The following is a 23,421-nucleotide window of genomic DNA, read 5'->3' on the forward strand; positions in this document are numbered from 1 at the left end:
TAGTAGTTAGCAAGCGCATCTGGATGCATGCTTCTGGTACAAGCTTCACCTCTCAAGTGAAATGCCTTGTTAACACCCTACATAAAGCCACTACAGCAGAAAACTGATCCATGCAACCAGCTAAGGTTCAGAGACTCAACCAGTTTCTTTTCCTCCTGCTTCCTAAAGTAAGGAAGAACCAAGGAAAGGTGGTAGAAGTCCAGCTATGGATGGTCCTGCAATGCGCTGCAGCCAGACTGGCAACTCCTTCCAGCTGCCAGACAGCCAGAGCCACATTTTATCCTCTCACTCTACCCTGAAGTTAACATTAAGAATGTTAATAACAACATTTAAAACCCTGTCAACTTTAATAACTATTTGTAACAACACTGATAATTCAAGCTTTCTTATCTTCCAAGCTTACACAGTAATAGCGTTGCCATGCCAGCAGCACAGCCATCAGAAAACAAAATCCCACAATTTGAAAATAGATGCAGTGAAATTACTTTTAATTTATGTTGTGTTTTCTTTAAAAAACAATGAATTAGAGCAATACTAGATAAATAAGATTGAAAGAGCGACTTCTCAGTGACACAAAGATGATTTCAGGGCAAAAAAAAACACAGCAAAACAAACAAAAGCCTCCAAAACAAACTAAAGTAATGTTGGATGCTCTAGGTGAGCAGCCAATTTTAAGACAGGAGTCATCAATTTTGAGGATCTACACAACCTTACTTGTATAATTTTTTCCTCCACTGTCTTCTACAAGAGCATCATCTTGGCACATGCCAGTCAAACATTCAGCTCATCGTGAAACAGATCACTGTCATTTCTTGGAATATCCCACCCCAAATATTCCAATGAAAGTGTTTTGGAATTAACAACGCATTTCAGCGTTTAACTGAATCTGCTGGCCTTGTGTTAGCATATGAATAATTGAGAAAGCATCTCATTCAACCACAGATTTGGGCCTCCAAGGTCTTGCACAAGAGAGCACATTTAACAGCAATATTTGGTAACTGCACAACTCTGTGCCTTGTCCATATTCGCTACCCATGGTGACGTTTCTGCAGCTTTATCTGTCTGGTTAGAGTCACCTCTGCACGAGGAAAAGTTCAAGAGTGCATTTATGCTTGAATCACTACTTACAGTTTGCTTGTCCCCCCCTCAAAGCGTATGCAGACGTCACCTTACCAGGGAGGAACAGAACTCCTGAGAACCAAAACACTTGACCTGCTAGGTTTTAATTTTAATGTCTTAAAAGGAGAGCACCGTGTGCTTGTCTTGGGAGATGCCATGGAGGATCTGTATTCTTTAGCTGTTGCTCTCCATAAGACATAGCATTGTACCATCCTGTGTGCTGCCACCACGCTACCTACTACCTAGCTACCTACTACCTAGCTACTACCTAGCTAACTGCTGCAGGTCTCTGAAGTCAACCCTGGGCTTTCCTGAGGGCATTTGCATGGCAGAAGCGAGTGCAAGAGATACGGAGCTGCCTGCATCCTGCCTGGGTGCAGGCACCCCAAGCCAATGCACGGCCATGCAGACACCTCTTCCAAATAACTCCCAGGTGAGCAGCTCCTGCTTTCCATGTCCTCAGAAGCAGCGTGCCCTCCAAACAAAGCTTCTTCTCTAAAGCACCTGCCTCTCCCCAACCCAGAGACACAGAGGATAATTATGAGCATTTTGTTTGCTATAATGAGCCAAACAGTGAGAGCATTTATCTTGGCAGTGATACCAAAAAAACTTTCTTAGTTATCCCTCATGTCGTTTTCAGAATTAACAGCTGAGTCACAATGTGGAGGGGGGCAAAGAAATAAAAAGAAAGAAAAAATCCCAGTGGACTGAGATACTCCTACGTGATGCCATGAGCTCCAAACCTGCAGCCACATCCATCCATGCACACTCTCAGCCTGTTAAATCCGTGATGACTGCTGCTCGAGTATGCTTTGAAGGCTATGTCTAGCACAGACCCTCAGATGGCTGGAGCTCAGGCAGATGCAGCCACATTCTTGGCAGGTCTTCTCAGGGTCATCTTTGATGTAGAGAAGTGCTTAGTATTGTTTTCTGCATTGATGTTTGCCCTTGACACATGGATGGAAACGTCCTTGTGCACGGTGGCCCCTCTGTTCAGCTCAGCAGCTTGCAACTTACTGCCTGGACATAACTTTTTTTGGAGGTCCCTTTGTAACACTACAAGGGCTCCTTTGCTCTTCTGGCTGGTTCTCAGTTGCTCATGAAGCAGCAGCATCTGCTTCCCATCTCCTCTCAATACACGCATACAAGCAACAAATTTCATTTCGATCCGTCACTTCACTGGGAGGATCTGCTCTTGCCCAACAGGTGTCCAGCTTCAGATATAGAAACATGAACTTCTTTCTGATAAAGGATTAAGGACACGTGCCCCGTAAGTCCAACCAAGGACAAAGAACTCACAAAAGGAGATTGGACCTTTGCTCACTGACTAAACTCTTAGATCCAGATCATCAAATGGCAGTGGTGAGGGACACAACATTTACAGAAGTAAGAGTTCAGCTCCCAAATATATTTGCTGATAAAGGTTTAAATTCTTATTCCTTTAGTGTTTCATCACTTTCATCACCACTTCTCCTAAGCTGATGTCTGGTTCGCATTCAACATCCATATAGAAAAGCTCAGGAGCCACGGTTAAGGCATGGCAGCTGGAGGTAAGGGAGTTCACACAGGCCAAGAGTAAGTTGGTCTACTCAGGTTCACGTTTCACCTTGTGCTTAATGGATGCCTGATTAGAGATGAGGCAGCTCAGAGCAAAGAGGTTTAAAAAGCCATCAGGCTCTTTCTCCAGCTTTCAAGCAGCTGTGGGAAGGCAGATTACCTGCCCTCTCCCACAGTTATCTTCCATAAATGGTTTCAAGAGAATTCCCTCTTTGGCTGCTATCATCACACTTCATTAGGAAAGAAATGCCGATACCAAAGAAGCTTTTCCACCCACTACAAACACCTCCAGCAGCTTCCTCTTAGCTTTCACCATCCCTCAAGGACCACAGATCACAAAGTAGATGCATTCTTCATATAAAGCTGTGCATCTATTTCACATGGCTTATACCTGTACTTAACAACTGAAATACCATTTTTTGCACATAACTTAGAAGCTGCTGCCTATCCCTGACAAAGCACACAGGGTACCCAAGGACCATTTCCCTGAAATACCCTTTCCAGCTGCTAGGCTGCTCTGTAGACAACTGCATCTCATGTGGCTTTCAGCATGCCAGGGAAGAAATTCAAGAGTCTCCAGTGCTCTGATCAGACATAAGCATAGGAGGAAAAAGTGGTAATAGAACCTCAAGACAACAACTTAACAGCATCAATCCCCTGGGGAGCTCCAGAAAACTCAGCACCATCACAACTGTGGCAGGGTCCTATCAGCACATCCCCACCTGCAGCTCTGTGGAGAGACTGGTGATGCAAACACAGCAATTCAGTGTCACACGGCTGCACGCTTCATCCTGCAACTGGCATTTGTTTCTGACTCTTGACCTCTAACTAGACTTCTCCTGTTACCCCTTGGGTCAAGCACGCTCCTCCTGACCCTACAAAATGCTGTCAGTGGGTTCAATCCTTGACTTCACTTCTCTCTTCTCCCCCAACAACGGGGACCTCTGTCCCATACCTGCATGCAACAAGCCTCCGGGCACTTTGCCCTCGAAGGTGTCACGACCCTGGACAGAGACACGGGTTTAACCGCGTGTCACTAATTAAGGGAACGTCTCTGCAGCTTGAGAACTGCAGGATTGCCAGTTCTCACCCTTTCTCGGTCATTCTGGGCTCTGGCTTGTGTTTGCTCCTTTTTTCCCCAGAAAAGAGCCCTCTCAGCTGGGGCAGGAAATGTCAATGCTGGCAGCAATTTAACCCTGCTGATTTCAGAGCTTGTCAAGGGCTAAGTAGCAAGAAGTGATTACGGGATGGGCAGATTTCCGTCTCCCAAAGGCAGGGGCAGGAAGGTCAGAGAGAAAGTACCAGGCTTCAGCAGATGACAAAGGAAAGCATTGGAGGCCTACAGCCATCCACAGACAAAATCAGATGCAGGAAACATTTCAAGCAGGCAGAAATGACAACCTAGGCTTTTTTCTTAGATTTGCTGATCAGGACAGATCTAGAGAACTGCATACTTCAGGTCCAAAAGAGGGAATTTGAAGAGTGAAGATTTAAATGGAAAACAAAAATGCATATATATATTTTTTAAACACATTCTGAAAAAAGTCTGTGCTTTCAAAATCATACAGTTTTTTACAGTTGTATATTTGGGCAGCAACACACACCTTCTGATCCAATCACTTCTGAATTAAAGTTATTTTCTAGCACTCTGGATCTGAAATCAAGCACCCACAGCTTTTCAATATTCTCTCTTCCTTTCTCCCTTTCTTCAAACTTATGCAAGAACAATACCTTTCTAAATGTATCTCCCTAGTGAAGATGTAAAAATATATAGTATCATTAAAAAGGCATCAATGCTGTACCACTGTAAAGTGCTCTTTGCTCTCCTAATAGCACCATGTGGAAGTGAAAAACAGCTGGATCCTTTAGTAGTTTGTATTTTTCCTTCTGAGGATTCTCAATTAAGAATTTTTGACTTGCTTGTTACAAAAAGCATTACAACTAATTTGCATTACTTTGGTCATTTTTCATAAAGATGAAGATTTATCCCTCAAGTTAATCCATGATGCAAGCAGTTATCCCACTACAACTCTTCAGTAAAAATAATAAGGAAGCCAAGTCAATAGAGTCATTATCTAGATCTCAGCAGAGCTGGGCTAATCTATATGTAATGTGGGAAGCCCCAAAACACAACCACAAAGCAGCAGGCATAAAAGCATCAGCTTTTAAACTCACGTATAGAACTTCCCACTGTGTCTTGCAGAAACGTGATGTTAGGCTTCCACTGAATGAGACTAACACACTATTAGAAAAGTTTATTCTTTCCACTACTGCAACGAAAGCTTAGGTATTCAGCAGCACAGACCCCTGCTACCACTTCGAAAAGCAGATCTGTTGCACGATCTCCAGTGCAACTTGTGAAACTGAAGTGGAAAGTGCAGTAACTTAATTCTTCACGGAGCAGGAGCTATTTTTGCAGCTGAGTGGGTCTCTGGATAACCTTGCACACTCGAGCAATTAATTCCAGAGTTGAAGGCAACTCTACACTCAAGGATCTTCAAAAGGAAAAAAGAAATCACGGTGCCACCTTGGGTTCATGACTTTTATTCATAACAGATGCAGGGACCGTAGCCCTCATGGTACTGTGTCAAGTCTGGAGACGTTTTGATGAATTCTGAGCAGATGGGGCATAAACACAATCCCTCAATCACACACGTTTACTGTCTATCAAGTGATTGCACATTCCCCAAAACCATACTGGGGTTCAGCATTCGGATCTCTGGAATACTTCATCTTAATGGCCTAGCAGTGAAAATTCCATTGCCTCCTACCTTTTTTTTTTTTTTTTTTTTTTTGACCACGATACCTGCCACAACATAAAGCAGCCAGAAACAAGCCACCAAATCTGAAACCCCAACCAAGATGTCAACAGACTTTTCCAGTGACCTGACATGGAGGCATGCTTAGCCTGATCCAACACCAACCCTCCCACCCACATCTTCCCACCACAGGATGGCATCCCTGAGGCTGGAGGATTCTGTGGTCTCATCTATTTTTTTTTCCCCTCCTTTTTTTCCTGGCACTTAGGGTGATTCAAACTACTGCCTGCCCTTCAGCCTAGTGCTTTACTGCTCTGCAACCAGGTAGAGAGAAAGTAAACCCCTCTGCTCGATTAAATGATTGTACTAAATCTTCTAGCCCACTGGAAGTGAACTGAGTTTGTTAAAAGGAAGTCGCTTTTTTTTTTTTTTTTTTTTAAATCTTATATAATCACTTTCAGGGGATTACCTAATACACCTGTTCTATCTACCATACAACTCAAACTAAATAACAGACAAATCTAATGTGTAAAACAAACAAACAAAAAACACAACAACTCATCCTACTTAAACCACTCCAAGGTGATTTATATGAACAGAGAGGTAAATATTAAGGTGACCAACACATCTGTTTGACAACCCAAAAAAAGTGACTTAACCATGAAAGTCTGTGGCCTAACTTATGCTGTGTGTGTGGCACCAAACACAACTGGCTCCTGCCCTGTACATATGACTCCAGCGTACTGTTATCATAAAAGTACTGTTTGCTTGTGCTAACAGCCTCTCCCCATGCCTGGGAGCAGGGAGCAAATCATCAGCTGCTCCGTAAGAGATGCCCATGACTCGCTGTAATTTCAGAGCTATATTAAGAAGAAGGTACAGTCATTATACAAGTGAACATGGTTATTTCCACTGCAGATGGTAGTTAATTTCCTGCCTGTTGCTGTTCCATAGACGGGAGGACAAGCACCAACAGGGGAAACGTCCCTGCTGCTGGACTGCAACACAGGACAGTGGTGGCCAACACTGTCCACAGCCCTACCACACAACGCACAGCTGGGCTCTCCCCACCAACAGATGGAATTTGGCCCCATCTCTGCTCAACTACCAGCAACTCATTTAGGTACCTCCATAAGAGTCAAGCACATCTATCCCATTCTACAGAACTGGGACAACACAGAAAGATTTTACCCACAGCAAGTCCATGGGAAACAGGCATAAATGCAAGAGGGAGCTCACCGCAGACACTTTGCTGACAACATCCCTTGCGACAGCAAGGCCCTGCGCGAAGGTGCGGGCCGCCACAAATGCTCGTGTCACTTGTAGCTTGAGCTTGCGCGGCACATCCCCAAAGGGCTTCAGCTGCTCCGTGTACTTGCTGACGCACTCGAGGTACTCGTCCGTGAAGTGGTACTGCGGGTTTACCAGCCGGAACATGCGCTCCAGCAGGCGTGCCCAGAACTCATTGAGCATCTCCTCTAGGTTGACGTTGCCACCCACATAGTACCGCTTCAGCTCCACGAAGAGGTCCTTGAACAGCTCCGAGTTCTGCATGTACAACCGGCCGTACGTCCTCACGAACATGTCGTTCAGCGACTTCTCAGCATTTTCAAGAAGTTCTTTGAAGAACTCTACAAAACAGCAAAAGAAGCCATGGTGAACAATAGCATTGGGTTGCGCACTTGCACACTGCTTACCTTGAAAACCCAGTGCAATGAAACCATCCTCAAAATGAAATGGATTTCAAAGAATTTCTGTATCAAATACTCAAAGGATTTCTATATCTCCAAATTATTTTCATAAATAAATGATTCTCAAAAAAACCCTGTTCCCAATCCTAAGACTCGGGTGAGTGAAATATCTTTTGATCCATACTAAAAACCATGAAAAAAGTCAACAAACCGAAAAAAAAAAAAAAAAAAAAAAAAACAAAAACAAAAACCACAGAACAAACTGTTTTTTTACATTACCTTTAAGATGGCTGAAAATAACTTATTTTGGAGCATAACGTTATCAGAAATCAAAATGTGTTTTGCTTTAAAACAGCTGTTTTGAACAAAGTGCATCTTTCTTTTCAGTTACTGTTGATTCATTTTATGGAATAATCATAAACCAGCCTAAAAAAACTAACAAGTTTAATACATTTTTAAGAACAGACAAAAAATCTACCTTTGGGTTCTTTCTCCTGTCTTTCAAGTTTGTCAGATCTCCAGGCAGGGCCTGTCTCCAATTATGTAATTGCTCCTGATTGCAGACAGGGCTTCATGTGTTTGTGGCAGTACAAAGAAAGTGCAATTAAGTGAGAATTTTCTCAAAATCCAAAGGCTGAACACTTGACACTGACAAGAAGGCCAAGAGATTTTTCAGATGACAGAAAATGGTTGGGGGCCTTGGGGTTTCATGGCTTTCAAAAAGCAAACCCCAGCTTCGGTTCACTGTCCGAGAGCACCAGACAGACCGGTGCCGGAGAACAGACACTGCTGAAACACCATCACTGCCTCTTGGCAGTGCCACACACACCTCTGACGCTGGTAGTGAGTTGAGCCAATGACATCTGGCCAGGTCAATTTAAAGAATATTCCCCACCAAGTCAGGGCTGCCAAAGCCTCGACACTTGGGGAAAATGCTTTGTTTCTGACAGACGAAAGTGCAGGTATCACTGAGGTAGTTTGGACACAGAGAATAAGCTGACCCACACCAGTACAAACGAAAAGGAATCCTGATCCCATAAAAGTGGCAACAGTAGAAATAAAGAAAAAACAAATAGCATTTAGGTAGCTCTGATGAAAAATCACCCACCCTACTGGATAGACTTCACCTTGGATACGCAACACAGAAGAGTTAAAATGAAAAAACAGGGGAGGGGTCCACTAAGTCAAATTCATTTGGGCCATTTTGTAACAAAACTCAACATTATATGGGCGTGGGAAGGAGCTAAGGAGACGAAGAGTAAGTGCCACAGGGACTTCCATCATTCTGGCGACCAGCACACACTCCTCATAGCTGAGGTTTTCCCTGCCTACCCAACAGGATCTGCAAAACTCCCCCAGGCAAACAAAAATCATGCAATGTGGGTGCCTGGTGCTCACCATGTGCTCCCAGCACCCAGGGTGCAGCTGTGCTGCTGCCCCACGTCGCAGGGATGAGGGAACCAGTTATTTTATGCATGCCATTCGCAACTGAGGATTCTGACCTCTGCTTTTCTGTAACTCATATTCAATAAATATTTTTTAATAAAACATGCCTCTAATTTTTTTTTTTAATCCTCAAAGGAGTAATGTTTAGAGACAGAAGTTGTTAGAAGGAGGGGGTAATATATTCTGGCGCGGTGTGAATTTAAACCTTGTTAAAACGTATTAAAAGTATGCTGAAGTTCAGATTTTAGTCTTCAAAGTGCTCCAGTACAAACAAAGACTAACACAGAAAACATTTTCTGGAAAAACTGAAACATTCTTCGAGTTCCTGACGAACAAAGTCATGGGGCTTGGTGGTTGACATAGCTGTATATAATGCAGCCTCTTAGGAGCACAAGAGAAATGATCCAGGGAAGAAGAGATTGATTTCAAACACCCGACACGTCCTCTGTCCAATATCAGCAGGAACCTCCACTTTCGTTCCCATGACTGGCATTTCCTCTCCAGGAAGACTTTTTTCTGTTGAGTTTATACTACAGAGATTAGCTTGGTGTATATTAATTTCTAATTCACTTAATCATTGTGAAGGCTCACTTCCTTCCTTTGCTCAGACCTTTTAATATCACCAAATAACTTGTTTATTTAAACACTTTAGTACCAGGCACAAGAGCCGGCAGATGCATCAGCAAAACTCTTCAGCAAGAATTATATTTTGAAATGACATTGATGTGAAATCTATTATTTTCAACTGTCAGTTGAAAGGAATCCAAATCAATGTTTTAAGCCAGGAAAGTTATAATCTTGATACATCCATTATTTTATTGGTTACAATCCAAACAGAAAGTTGAATAAACGGATCCAAGCTTTAGATCAATTCATCTCTTTGCAAATTTTAATCTAGGCTAGAACCAGGTATGTTCGTTAATTATCCTACAGCAAGAACACTAATTAGCTGTTAATATCTGTGCACCTGCAGTCTTATAGACAGCAGCTTTTACTTGCTTAAAAGGAAGGTAAATACAGGAAATGAAAGCTTCCCACCAGAACCAGCCATGTCTAAAACCCCAACACAGCACTACTGAAGGAAGTACCACGTATGTGCAAAACTGTTTCTGGCTTGAGCACCAGCAATCATTTTCATAGTCAGGAAACACACATTCAAGTGCCACTCCCCAGCTCAGAAGGGGAAAAGGACAGAAGAGCCTCCGTGTTTGCAACACAGAGCTGGCATTCGCCCTCCTGCCCTGCAAAGCTTCCCCTCAGCATCCTCAGCACAGCCCAGACTGTGCCATCTGGGGCACCCTGGGACTGGCATGGGTGGCTTGGCTGCATGAGGCCTCACTGTGCATGTGGAGGCTCCTGGGGTGGAATGAGAGGTTGAGAAGCCAGAGAAGACAGCCACTGAGCACAGCACTATGGCAAAGGGTGAACCCCACACCAGCAAGCAGGGATGGACAAACAGCAGGACGTGCGCAATGTCTAGTGCAACGTACGGTCATTGCATTAGCACTCTTAACTCGGTCAGCAGCAGGGATTAAATGGTAGATACGTGTTTTACTCTGGCTGTTGGCACATATCAAGTCTGCAGCCTCAGTTTCTGTCTTCTATCTTAAAGAAATCAGCTTTGGCACAAAGGAACATCAAACTTTTCTCTGCATAAACCATGGGCAAAGACATCTGCAGTGAAGAGAGGAAGTTACATTCTCCAAAAGTCCTTTTTATGACTTTAATGCTAAATCGTCTAGTAATTCACTCCATCTAATTAGATATTAATTCGCCCCTTCACAGAAACAAGCTGATTAGCAAACGCCAGTGTAACCCAGCATTAACCTTGCCACCACAAGAAGAAAAATGGCAGGTTCCTCTCTTACGTCTTGACTGTTTGCTGGGTAAAATAAATGACCACCTTTCATTTGTATTAGAAGTTGACTTGTTCTCAAACAAAGCAAACACACAAAGGACTCGGTTGCTTATTTTACAGCACTGTAAAAGCACGTTTTACAGCTGTGTTGCAAGCAATCTGTACTCATTAAATTATCACTCTGACAGGCTTCCTGTGAAAAGCTGTCAAATGCAAACATTTTTCACAGACGACAAATCATACTTTGCCAGTGCTCTCTGAGACTCTGCTATCCAGAGAGGTATCAGGCTCTCATTTGCCTACCAGTTATCTTGCTTAAACTCACAGACCAGGGGCAGGGGAGCCTCTAACAAACAGGCAAAATCAAGGAGCCAATTCAAATCAATTGGGAAGGGTTTCACAAACTGATTCCCAGGAGCATCAACGTGGTTTTCAAGGAAATCTCACACGTCCCATCTTCCTAGTCTCCTAGCTAGTAGCAGAGCGTGTAGAGTTGTCCGAGTTACATGGAGAAAATTGCCACTTTGCTGGGTTTAATCTTTACAGATACAGGTCACAGGCAGGCACTGGCAGGACTGGGGCACAGGCTGGGGACAGACAGTAGATGAGACACTGGGAAGGACAGACAGTGGCACCACATTCAGGTGGGTCCATCAGCTCTGGTCCAACCCATGAAAGACAGAGCTGCATAAAATTAAGGGACAGCATCTGTGGAGCTCTTACCAATGCAGAATTCTCACAGGAACAGAAGTCACTTGAAACAGGAATCCTCTGCAAGCAGTGTTCCTGAAAACCCACTTATGAGCCACCTCTGCTGATCACTCTGCATTTGGTATCGGTGTTATTCATGACTTTACTGAACACTGCAAACTATGAGGAGGTGTATAATGAGCTGTCACCTCACTAAGAATTCTCAGTGCTGCCTTCCCAGCACCTTACATACTGCTTGTAAATTTATTTCTGCTTGCACATTTTACTACTTTGCCCATCTCAGCTGAGCCCCACTGATGCAAAACCATCTTCCAGCTCAGGAAGGTGCCGCAGAGGAAGAAAAGCAGGGCTCAGCCATGCCGTCCCTCTGCAAGGGTACCAGTGCTGCCATCTACAAAATGCAGCTGAGCTGCCCTGTAGGATACCAAGCCAAAAAACCTTTCCTAATACAAAGACGAAACTTTGAAATTTGTAAATAAATCCTCTGGACCCTATGGACTTTGATGCTCAGAGGAAGATGACATTTCTAATGCAGTTGACTTCTAGAGATAGAAAAGGATGTAATCTGCAGTCAGGCAATCTACAGCTCTGGGCTCTGTTTATTCTTTTAACACATTTGAATTTCAGTGTAGAATTTCAATGCCAACACTCAGGGAAAACCTAGGGATGTCATGAAACAGTAAGAAAGACTGGACGTGAGATATATGGTATTTCTGTAATAAGAGTCCTGGAGGAAAAGAAATCCCTACTTTTAAACAAACCCTCCATAAAAAATTTTTCCACAATAAGAAAACTTAACCATAGTTACTTGGCAATTTCCTTTTTTCAGGTAACAAGACGTATTACCTGTTTGCAGCTTGAGGGCAGACCAGCCCTGCCAGTAACCCAGCACTGGAGAATGCTGCACCCCCCCAAAGGTGCTTCCACCACCAGAATAATTCAAAAACAATCACTTCCAAAGTACAGATACGTTAGCTATTTGAAAAAACGCAATCGCTCCACCCACTGCAAGGCACAGGGCAAATTCCACCTACAGACAATAAATCCACTTCCTTGGAATTTTTTAATCTTGGATTCATAGGTCTCATCTGAAAATATCCTCCTCTTAGGAACAGACACAACGTTTTCCTATTCCTCGTGCTAATGTTTTCAGATATATTAAGGTTGGATTTTCATATTAGAGGGCTTTTGATGGGAAAGCCCACTGCTGTAGGGTACAGCTCTACCTAAAACAATGGCAGCTCCTGGAGATTAGAGAAGCACATCAAGGAGGTGCATTCCACTTCACCCAGAGCCAGCTCTGGCATTTCCTAACAAACGCTGGTGATGAAGGCAGAAGCAGCAGGACTACCCGGCCCAAGCTGCCTCCTGACCCCCGGCAGGACCCTGTGCCCTCTGAGGCAGCTGTGCCCCAAAGGGTGAGCTCTCTGGGCTGAACTCACAGCCGATCATCCTACAGTGTGAAGTTTTGCCTTGAATTTCTTCATTGTCAGGGATGAAACGTTTATTTTTCAAACAAAACCTCTTTATGGAGAGGCACAACATTCTGCTTGAGAAACGCTTCCTCTTCCAGCAACTGCAAAGAGTACAAAAGCATGAGCGGGTGGGGGCTCAGCACCAAAAAGCCCACGTTTTCATCGAGGAGAAAACCGTAACTGCTGTGCAAAAAAAGGCAGAGTTTCATCCATCTCTGAGTCCGTTAAGCTAATGCCCCCTCCACAGATGCCTGTTTGTTGGCCGTGCTAGGGTGTACTTGTGTCTTTCCAAATGAAGGTCTGATCTACGCTGCACCTTTCCATTTCCAGTGGCCTTAGGACGTACTAAATTTCCCACGCATTGGCTTTGCTTATTTTATAGCCATGTTTTCAACTGGCCTTAGAGGTATTCTATTCAGGGTTTCCAAATTAACTATGCTAACTGATACCAGGTAGACGTGCAATTACTCAACACACCTTAAAAACAAACAAAACTAGACTCAAGGACGCAGAGGGAATACACTGCATTTTTACCGGCACAGTTAATTAGTTTCAGATAATTTGCCACCCAGCTTTTCAGGTATACTCTTAATATGTTGTCCAGATTATGATTAATTAAGGACCGTCTGTCTTACAGAAACCTTTAATTTGCTTGTCTGTACAGACAATTACATTTCCTAGTGTATACGGGAGAACACTGCCACAGAACAGATTAAATATATTTTCCTGTGAAAGGGTTTACTCATAAAAAGCACACCACAGCAAGATGGATTCCTAGCTGAACGTTCTTGTTCGAGCCACATCCCCAAAGACTGTGCCACGAGGGGCCAGCTCCATCCCCATCCCCACACCCTCACAGACTTTGCATCTGTGGATGCAAAGTCCAACCCGTAGCTGCTCCTGCTATGTGAACAGAATGCAAGCCAGACAGATAGAATGGATTTGGAGGAAAAGGCACAAACGTTCCACAGCTCTTTTCACCTCAAAAGTTGAAGCCATCCATAGCTACGCCACCTACTCCAAAGGAAAAAGATTTTTTTTTTCCTAAATGTGCCTCATTACTTTTAATATGCCTTCACTTCCTTTATTGCATATACCGCATTTGTAATTTCCACCAGGGAAAAACAAACCATAGCTTAACAACCTTTTTCCAGAAGTGTTGAGAAACCGATGAATACATAGTGTTAACACATTTATTGAATATGAACTCAGGAAGGGCAGGGCAAATCCACAAGCTGTTTCTCTGTCCTGTTTTCAAACATGTGTTAGCACTTACTGACATGGGAAGAACTCTTCCGCATAGTTTGAAGAAATACAGGCTTAAATCATGCCAGTGTCACAGCAACAGCCCTGACATGCGAACCTCAGAGAGCTGGGAAGCACTAGAAAATCTCCCCAAACTTTGCTTAATTACTGAAAGGTTTCAAGACAAAAGCAACAATTAGCTCACAGCCCCCTAAGGAGGGAGGGGGGGAGTCCAGAAAACAGGATTTCTAGAACTTCTCGGGCCCACCAGAAGCAAGATCATTATCTGTACTTCAGGAAATCGAAAGAGCTAACATACAGCCCAAGAGCCGTGCTGTCACACAGGGACCAAGCTCCTTAAAGGAGTAAGAAGCAACAAAGAAGGGAGAAAAAAAAACAAACACGGCATGGTATTGAAACTGACATCTGTGATTCAAGCAGCAAGTAACAGCACCACAAATTCTGTTCCACCTCACAGCCATCCTAAGAATTAGGAAAGCAACACCAGCAGAAATGACCTTGGTCCCCTCTCGGTCCATCCCACAGGACAAACCCTGGCTTTGCAGCCTGCTCACTCCCATTCCCAGAAACCTTCCCTGCTTACACTTCCAGTTCTGGGCCAGTCACAGCGGGCTTCTCCCACTGCCTGCTCCTCCAGCAGAATGTCCTCCGTCCTCAGCTCGCATCTCCCTTGTGACCACGACTCAGTCATCTTCCCCAACACACCTCCTTGTCACTTCTCCCCTCTCCCTTGTTCTCTCCCCCGCTCTCCAGTCTCCCCATGACTAATTTTCACCGCACCCAATCCCCGGCCTCACTGACTCAAACACTTCTATCGCTTCCCAGCTGCTTTAGCCTGCTGACCCAAGCCCATTCAGTACCCGAACACCAACCTCCCACCCCAACACAGCGAACGTCAGCTGAAAGATTTTAAAGCAAACCCCTTCGAGTTGCCTCCCACATACCCTATTTCAAAGGAGCCTTCTGGAAGGCTGGGAAATGTATTTCACACGTCTTTTTTTTCCAAGCCTCCCTTCTTTCAACTGCTGTTGAAGAGCTTGAAGAGGACCTGTGCCACTGAACGATGTTGACAGCTTTCTTGCTGCCATAACCTCAGATCCCCTTGTCTTCTATTTGCACTGAGATCTCTTCCAGCCAGGGCCACCGCTCTTATTCATCTGGCGTGCAAGCAGCTGGATGCTAAGACACTGCAGTCCATTGTACACTGATAAAGCCACAGCACAAGTCAGCCCTGTACCAGCAGGATATCACACTCTCAAGCCCACCACAAGAACCCAAAGCACAACCATCTCCATCCGCATCCAGGGGAGCAGCTCCCAAGACTACACAAGCAATCAGAGCCTGCACATACACTAGGTGATTTTCTCTAGGAGGAAAAGAGAGTTAATTTTAAACAGACAAACAATAGCTCATTGACTGGTTGACAGCAATTAGTAACCAGAGAGCACCAGACACATTTCCTGTAGCCAAGTATAAAGTGTGCTGCCCAATCTTTGTTTTCTGAAAAAACAAAGGGGTAAGAGCAGTTTACCTGCGATCTTAACAGCAGAACCGCTTGGACATGAGATGGCAGAAGACTGTTTGATCCCTCTAAGCCCACAGAAAGTGGCTTTGCCCATTGCTGAACTCTTCACTCAGAAAAATCTCATCCTCTGCACACCTTCACGGGGCAGGAGACTCCTCCCCCCTTGAAATATCCTCCCCCCAAGGATGCCTTGACCTCATCATCCTTCCGAGCCTCCCCAGACAGAGATCTGGTCCCCCTCATTAATAGATACGCATTGCCCTTCTCAATAAAGAGGAAAAATCACGGTGGTTTTGTACCTTTTTAAAGATCTCCAGATGGAGAGAAGCCAGTTAAAAGAAAAGAAAGAATAAACAGACTTCCACTGTACAGAGAGCAGAGAAAGCAGACAATTTGTTTCATTATTGCTGGAGTGAGTGGGAAAGGGCAAACAAAAGCCTTCAAGTGGGACATTTTAAAGAAACTGTGTTGGTGGTTGCTCTTTCTCCCCGTTTCTCCTAAATCACTCCACCCCTATCCCAGACAAGCACAGGTCCAAAACCAAGCCTGAAGGACTGGCGCTCAGCAGGAGGCAACTGCTTCTACTGCAAAACGCGAGGAGTCTTCCCACCATCTTCTGCCCTGGTTGGCATGTGAGGTTTGCTGCCATCCTTTTCTGGAGAGGCAAGAATGAGGCTATGCCTTTGCCTAGACTTGAGTGGCAGCAAGACAGACAACACTGCTGTGTTATTTGTATGTTAACGATGCAGTCATCACCAGAGCCTTTGCCAGAGGAAAGGTTGCAATGGTAGAGCTCTCTCCACCAAGCAGATTTATTCAACAACACAAAAGCCACATGGCTCTTGCACAAGAAGCATTAAAGATCCACTACATCTCCAGTCTCCCTCTGTGAAAGCCCCACTACACCGAGACTCCTGGGAGCAGCCTTCTGCAGAGATCATTGCGCCAGAGCCAAGATGAGGCCAGCGGGTCCCGCAACACGAGGGGTCCTGGCACATGAGCAGTGTGAAGCCCCAGTTCTCTGCTCCTGCAGGCAGCTTCCAATAAAAGAGTTAACAAGACATTAAGGTCCCAAAAGGGCAGTTATTTTGGTAAGGCGGAGCGTCCTGATTGTCTGCCAAATTCTAACTATAGGAACTGGACACCCGCGGGGTTCGTCTTTCACCATTTGCCTCCGCGCCCTCTGGAACAGTGGGAAGGAGACCACTGAGACAGATGACAGTGAAGAAAGGCCACCATGAAGGGAAAGCCTCCCCTCTACCCTCAGGACAGAGGAGGGCTCTCCTCCAGCACCCCGCCTGCACACACGCTGTACCCATCGCACAGTGCAACACAAAGCCACACCGACACCACACGTCATCTACGAGGAGGCGATGGACCAGCAGCAGCTGCTCTGGTCTCTCCCCAGCTCACCTATGCTCCTGCTCTCTATCAGGACCACTGAGTTAGCAGACAGGTTGCATTCAGCCCACAGGAGAGTTAGCCCAAGACACCCACTGATTCAGCCTACTCTTTATACTCACTTATACCATGTGACTAAGTGCGAAATCAAGAATTTGGGGTTGAATGCAGTTAAACTCCCAGAGGTCCCAGCATACCTCCCAGCCAACTCTGACCTGGAGACAGCAGCTGGGAAGCCAAGGGTTATCTGAACAATATCTAAATAAAGGAATTAGATTAGAGGTTATTTTTTTCCCAGATTCAACCAGAAACCACCTCTTTCAGAGGGGTTATGTCCTACTCCGGTTTCTCAAAACCTACAGAACACCTAAAGGCACTGACCCACAGCCAGCCCCAAAGAAATAACCCCCACAGGACCCAACCTGTGGCATGCTGTATTACAGGGCCCCCTCCAGCCCCTCTGCCTACCCCTCAGTGGATGCACCATAGCCCCACACACCCCTTTGGGGACCACTGCCCAGCTCCTGCTCAGATTCTTTCTTTCCACTCAATTTTCCCGCAGGGGTTTCATTTTACACTTCCATATTTGTTTTATCTTAGATGTTAATGGAAAAGTCAGAGGGGAGCAGGGAAGAGCAGAGCAGAAATGGGACACTCAACATTTAATAGCTTCCCAGATGCTGGCTGGGGCTGAGCAATTCTGAAGTGACAAATCCTCCTGTCACTTGGGCACAGTGAGCACCAAACCTACTGTCAGCCCAGCCCACTGCGCGTTTGCCTCCTTATGGGAGCGTAATACTCCTACACAACATGGGAAGCAAAAGCTTGCTCGCCTTTCCTAAACCCAGAGCACACAGAAGAAAGGGATGAGACTTGGTTTAAATGAAACAGCTTCTTAAATGCAGTGGCAACAATAAAACAGCCAGCACTTCATAGACTCAAACCACCACAGCAGTCATTTACCAGACCCTCTCTGCTCATGGCGTTTCGGGTATTTGCCTTCCCCTCATTCACCACTCAGTCGCAATAAGCCTACAAAACATCACTTCTCCCTAGAACAGGCCTGGCACAACAGTTACATCTTCTGAGAGATTCAGTGGGTGTCTTTAATTAAAGAATGAAAAAAAAAAAAAAGCAACCAAAGAACATTTTATCTCGGTAGCAACCGGATAGCGGAAATGCTGAAGAAGAGTTATCTGCTGCTTCCTGCTCCTACTCCAATTCCTCCAAACAGCTGAGCAATTTCTGTTCTGGTATTCACCTCGTCTTCCCCAAACCACTGCTCTCCTAGCACAGCCCCCAGCATGGAAAACTTCAGCCTGAAAGGGCAATGGAGATGAAAGCTCAAGTTTAATAAAAGGGACTGAGTATTTACACAGCCTTAATGTCACCATTAATCCTTTTAACATTATTAAACCTTGGGAGAGAGAAGAGGAGGGACACTGACTGGCAAAGAAGAGATGAAGCAAAAGAGATTTTAAACATTCCCCCCTACTTCTTCTTTTTTTTTTTTTTTTTTTTTTTTTGAAAGCCCTGCCTGCTATAGTTACTTCTGTGGCAGGAGATGTGGTCACAGCTGCACAGTTTCATGGCAGCCCAGGACAGGCACCACATCTGGCCACCCCTCCCGCATCCTGTGACCGTTATCGTCCTGCAAGGAGATGCTTCTACAGCCAGAAAATCTGACCCGTTTATTTCTCAGTGAAGCTTATAAACATCCATCTCAGATCACATATGCCAGGAAAAAAAACACAGCATATCTTCACCTTAAAAACATGCACCAACAGAGAATCCAACAATACCTAGAGTATATACGTGTGTGTGCACGTATATACGTATATATTATTAAAAATGTATGTCCCTTATGTCCCTTACTGCTGAAAATATATACTTTGCTGCTAGGCTGGGATTGGGCTAGCAATTTGAATTACAACAGGAGAGAACCCTGGGAGCATACAGAACTGTACTGTACGAAAATATGCAAGATACTGGACTCTAAAGCTTTGGTCTTCTCCCAGTGTCTGCAAACCAAACATGTAGAGAAGGATCTGATGCTGAACAATTACATATTAGGAGCTGAAGTGATTTCTAGTCAGACATGTAAGGACAGAATCAGAAATTTGTTTGATACTCCTGATTAAGAGGAGATAATCCACTGCTGAAGTGTATGGCTTTGGTGTCAGATCAGAGCTATTCTGGCAACCATTAGAAAAGCACGCAGAGCTTGAGCAACAGCTGATGCAAACACTCCAACAGCCACAAGGCATTACAGCCTCCATCCAAAGGACATGCTGCCACTTCAACTGTCCTTTTACGTTGGCAACTGCTGCAAAGGTCAAGCACATAAAGGAGGCAGCACGGGTTTGCCTCTCCTCTCAGACCTGAGCATCAAGGCTAAGAGATTAGCAGCCAGGGAACCACAGATTGCCAGAGAGCTGGGGGTCACAGTTGCTTCTTGTCACACGAGAGCTGCAAGTGCTGTCGCCAAAGCACCAATGATGTTGCCCTGCAAGAGGAGTGGTTGTTCCACTTGCTGGGAGACCGGTGAAATCAAGGGAATTTGGGTCTCCACAATAACTCATCTTGCCTGTTCAGTCTCGCCACACAGCTTAGATGATTTCTTGTTAAACAGGAAGATGCATGGCTGATTTTCTGTCAGCTTTACTTTCATTTGAATGGATTTGGCTACTGCTAATGAGGTAGCCCTAAAGAGCTCCAAATGCTAAAATCAAAGCAAGGGCCCATGCAAAGGAAGAGCTTTGGGAGGGATCACGTACTTTTCAAATCTTATCTCCAGAGGTCAGGACAGACACACAGGTCTTGATCACTTCCCTCTCCTCTAGGCTGGAGCCGTTACATCAAAGTAACTGTCAAGGCACCTCAAATTGGAGTCGTGTCCCATTCAACTTCCTCTTTCCAGTTACTTCACTGAAACTATCTTTAGAGTGCACCAAGATGCAAAGTTACACCCAAAATACAATTACCAGGGGCATCAAACTGGAAGGACACCTTAAAGCCGTGTCCCAGCCTCCACTCCATCCAAGGCTATCATTAACCACTTGGATAAAGGAATAAAGGGATCCTTGCAGAGCCCATAAAGGAAAGGATTGCCACATCCTAGGGGCAGAAAAGCCAGACCAAACTCAGAGAAGTGTTGGAAAACTGTAGTATTGGTCCAGAAACAGGAAAAGGAACACCCCTCCCAAGGGACATATGACAAGGAGAAATCAAGCATGCAAGGAAAAATCAGAACACACCTGACCAGCTGACCAAGCATAGGGACTGTACTGAGGAAACAACCACCTCAAACAGCCTATCAGGCCACAGAAAGCTCTTTTAAAACAAACATGCAAAAACACCAAAGCAGTCTAAGCACAGCACTCCAAAAGCTTGCTGATTTTTTGCACGGAATTGGAGAACCTCCGAGGAAGACTTCTCAGCCACCACCAACAGTGCTCCTGGGAACTGAGTGCATTCAGCCTCCAGGTGACTCGGTCAGTGGGAGGGAAGCAGTCTTGATTAAAAGTCTTCCAAGAGGTAAATGATAGAGGATGGTAATCAGTTAATCTCTTCTTCTACCCCAGGTAAGATTAAAAAAAAATCCCTAAATCAGCTTTGTCTACAGCAAACGAAGATTTAGATCTGATATTATCAAATGCTCAAAGATGGGCCATTAGGCTTTGGGACAAGTTGAGGAGGTTGCTAGTTCTTCATTAGTCTCATAAAGGGCAGAGAAACATGCTTCAGGGACAGGCAGGGTACAGCAAATCTAGCTTCCAGGAACAGGATCACAGCATCCCCTTCCAAATTTGCCTTTCAAGGACTCCCAGGGTTAAGATCAGAGGAGCCACAGTGTTGAGACCAGCAGCAGGCATGCTGAGAGGTGCTGACAGAAGCAGCACATAGCACAAACAGAACAGCTTTGCAGGGCTCCCTACCAAAATCTCCCCCATTTTGAAGCATTACACTTCGAGAGGTATCCAGCTTAGCCTTATACCCCCCTGCCATCAAGCAGCCCTGCAGCCATCTCTCACCATAAAAACAAGCAGACACACCTAACAATACGTCTGCACCACGTCAGAGATGCTAATACAGTGAACCGGGCATGCTCTTTGTTTTCAGTGCAGCATTTTAAGCAGCCTTGTCATTCATTTAAGGTGAAGCAGATGCTGTTCCTCTGGCCTCTTTGAAAGGGCTTATCTATGGGCTGGATTTCATTAAGTATCTTGTTCTGCGTTTAATAAGCTTGCAAGTCTAGACACTTAGGTTCTTTCTCTATCACCCCTTTGGTGTACCAGCAGGTAGAGACAACAGAGGTTAAGAGGGAAATATTTAGCTGGTAGATTTAGATGCTATCAAGATGATTGCATAATTTCATTTTGACTCATTGCAATTTCACACCCAGGGACTTTTTCGTTCACCCAAGTGCCAACATCCTTTGAAAGAAAGGGTCTCCTACCTGCTGCAGCAGCAAAGAGGAGGTCCCTGGTAGGTTCAAGGCACAAACTTCAGGGTATTGGTTCAACATGGATTTTCTAGTGACTGAACAAGGGAGAACAAGTCCAGAGGAACTACGCAGTGGAATCACCCTCTGCTACCAAATGGAAATGAAGTTGTATGGGCACAACACAAGTCTTGGCAACCCAGCCCACCTAACTAAACAGATACTTCCACATCTAGCTAGCTGTCAGCTCATCGCTGCAGCCAGCAAGGACAGCCCAGGCAGGCAGGAGCCTGACACCTTACTACTCCCTCCCTGTTAAAGGGCTGCTGGGGCACGCAGTGAATACAGGACACTGGCACAGGTGTATGGAAGGTACTTGCAAAAGAAGTTTCTTCCATCAAGGTAAGGAGACACTGCAGCCCTCCTGTGCCTCAGCACCACTGATCTAAAGACAATGCTGAGACCAGAAATTTGCTTATCAGTCAGTAGCTGGTGTCATTTGAGCAATGGGAACTCGGCTGAGACTTAGTTGATTTTGCTTCTGACCCTGCATCACAGTTGAACCTTCAGCCTCTGTGCAAAGACATCTCTGTATTTACTTGCTGCTTTACTTAGCCCTAAAGGCTAAGTGAGATGGATACAAATCATGTTGGTTCATAACAGACCAAGGAAGATCAGCATTTTTGTGGATCAGGGCTGTGAGATGTGCACATTACAATTACGTGTACTGTGAGGATATGCAAACAAAACTAACTGCAATCTAATAGCAAAATAGTTTTTCGAAAGAATAATCAGAGAAATCTCTCTTTAGGAAACAAACAACTGTAATCAGCAAATATTACTCTCACATGGGATTGCAAAACAAGCCATGCTCTACCCTCACCATTATGAGTCATGAACTTCACCAGCAAAGGGGGAGGCAGAGAACAATTGCATACAGAACAACAGGATGGGATTTTTTTTTTTTAATTTTATGCAAAGGAGATCAAGTTCAAGGTCTCTGCACTTACCATCAAACTTCTTGTATCGGGAACTAAACATTGTTTGTAAGTGATTGCTAAGCTCTACAACAGCATTTCTGAAGTCATGTTTACTCTGTTGACTGTACTTCTCTTCCATTTCTTGAGAGCAGCATGTGTAGGCTTGCGAGCAGACTTTCAAGTGGTCACCTGAAAAGCAGAGAAGAAAATATTCCAAGTTAGAATTCCCTATGCAATGCAAAAAGTTCAGCTCATGATGCCCCACAGCTGCATCATCTATTCTTGAGATGCTCCTGTTGGGCTCTGGCACATCAGAAGTTAATTCTGAAAAAGAGCTTTATAGCAACACATATAGATACCACGACTTATCATCCTGCAAGAACATTAAGAAGTGTCCTCTTATTTATTCAGTTAATAAACTGAATGAACAGATATTCATCTTGCACAGTATAATCTGAAGAACCAGCAATTTGACCTGTCTACACTATGATATCTTCCATGAAGTTTCTACTGAGTACTGTAATTACTTTCAATTCATTCAGTTTATTCATAACACAATATCAATGACAATGGTCCTTTTTGCACAGATAGACCATTTAGTCTTCATCCCCGCCTCCAGTTATCACTGGAGAAGTGCTCTTTCTCAGAATCACAGTCATCACTGACATCAAAATAAATTTGTTTTATGCAACTACTTATCACAAGGCTTTCCTATCACATTTCCTACTTCTAATTTTACAGCTTTCTGTCATCACCTTGGGTGAAACTGGGTGTTTGTTCTGGAGAATTCAAACAATTTTCTTCCTTCACCTTGAAAGTTAATGACCAAAACAAGCAGTTAAGATGAGCAGCTCCTACTTCCAAGTCAGGCAGTATTTAGAAGACACCAACTACATGCAAGCTGCTGCGATCCCTCCCACTTTCACACCCTCCTGCCAAACCCTAACCTTCAGCCCACGGGAAGGGATAGAGAGAAGTCTACTCCCTACTTGCTCGCACCCCAAAAGTCAGCAGCAACCTCCAGCACTGCCAAGGCTCACCAAGACTCACCCCAAGAGCTGCAGGGGACTTGGCAACCCACTGCCCAGAAAATCTCTTCACGACAGGCTATGAACCATATAACTACCTGATCTGCTAAAGCATTAGACGTGTTTGTAGAGAAATGAGAGCAATATTGGTACTGAGCAAA

The 23,421-nt window shown here is 44.6% G+C and overlaps 1 protein-coding gene across 4 annotated transcripts in view; it reads right to left on the reverse strand.

The window, feature by feature from the left end:
* GPC4 (glypican 4) overlaps window positions 1-23,421 on the reverse strand; it is a 73,832-nt gene that overhangs the window by 21,472 nt on the left and 28,939 nt on the right. For all 4 annotated transcript variants that reach the window (XR_011101231.1, XM_068697569.1, XM_068697567.1 and 1 more), the window contains 2 exons: window positions 22,263-22,421; window positions 6,675-7,066 (listed from right to left, as the gene is read on the reverse strand). Coding sequence is in view for 3 of the 4 variants with exons in the window: in XM_068697569.1 (XP_068553670.1) it covers window positions 6,675-7,066; window positions 22,263-22,421 (551 nt within the window). In the remaining variant the exon portion in view is untranslated. The remainder of the gene's footprint in view (window positions 1-6,674; window positions 7,067-22,262; window positions 22,422-23,421) is intronic.

Source organism: Anas acuta, chromosome 13 (assembly GCF_963932015.1).
Source record: "Anas acuta chromosome 13, bAnaAcu1.1, whole genome shotgun sequence".
Taxonomy (NCBI): domain Eukaryota; kingdom Metazoa; phylum Chordata; class Aves; order Anseriformes; family Anatidae; genus Anas; species Anas acuta.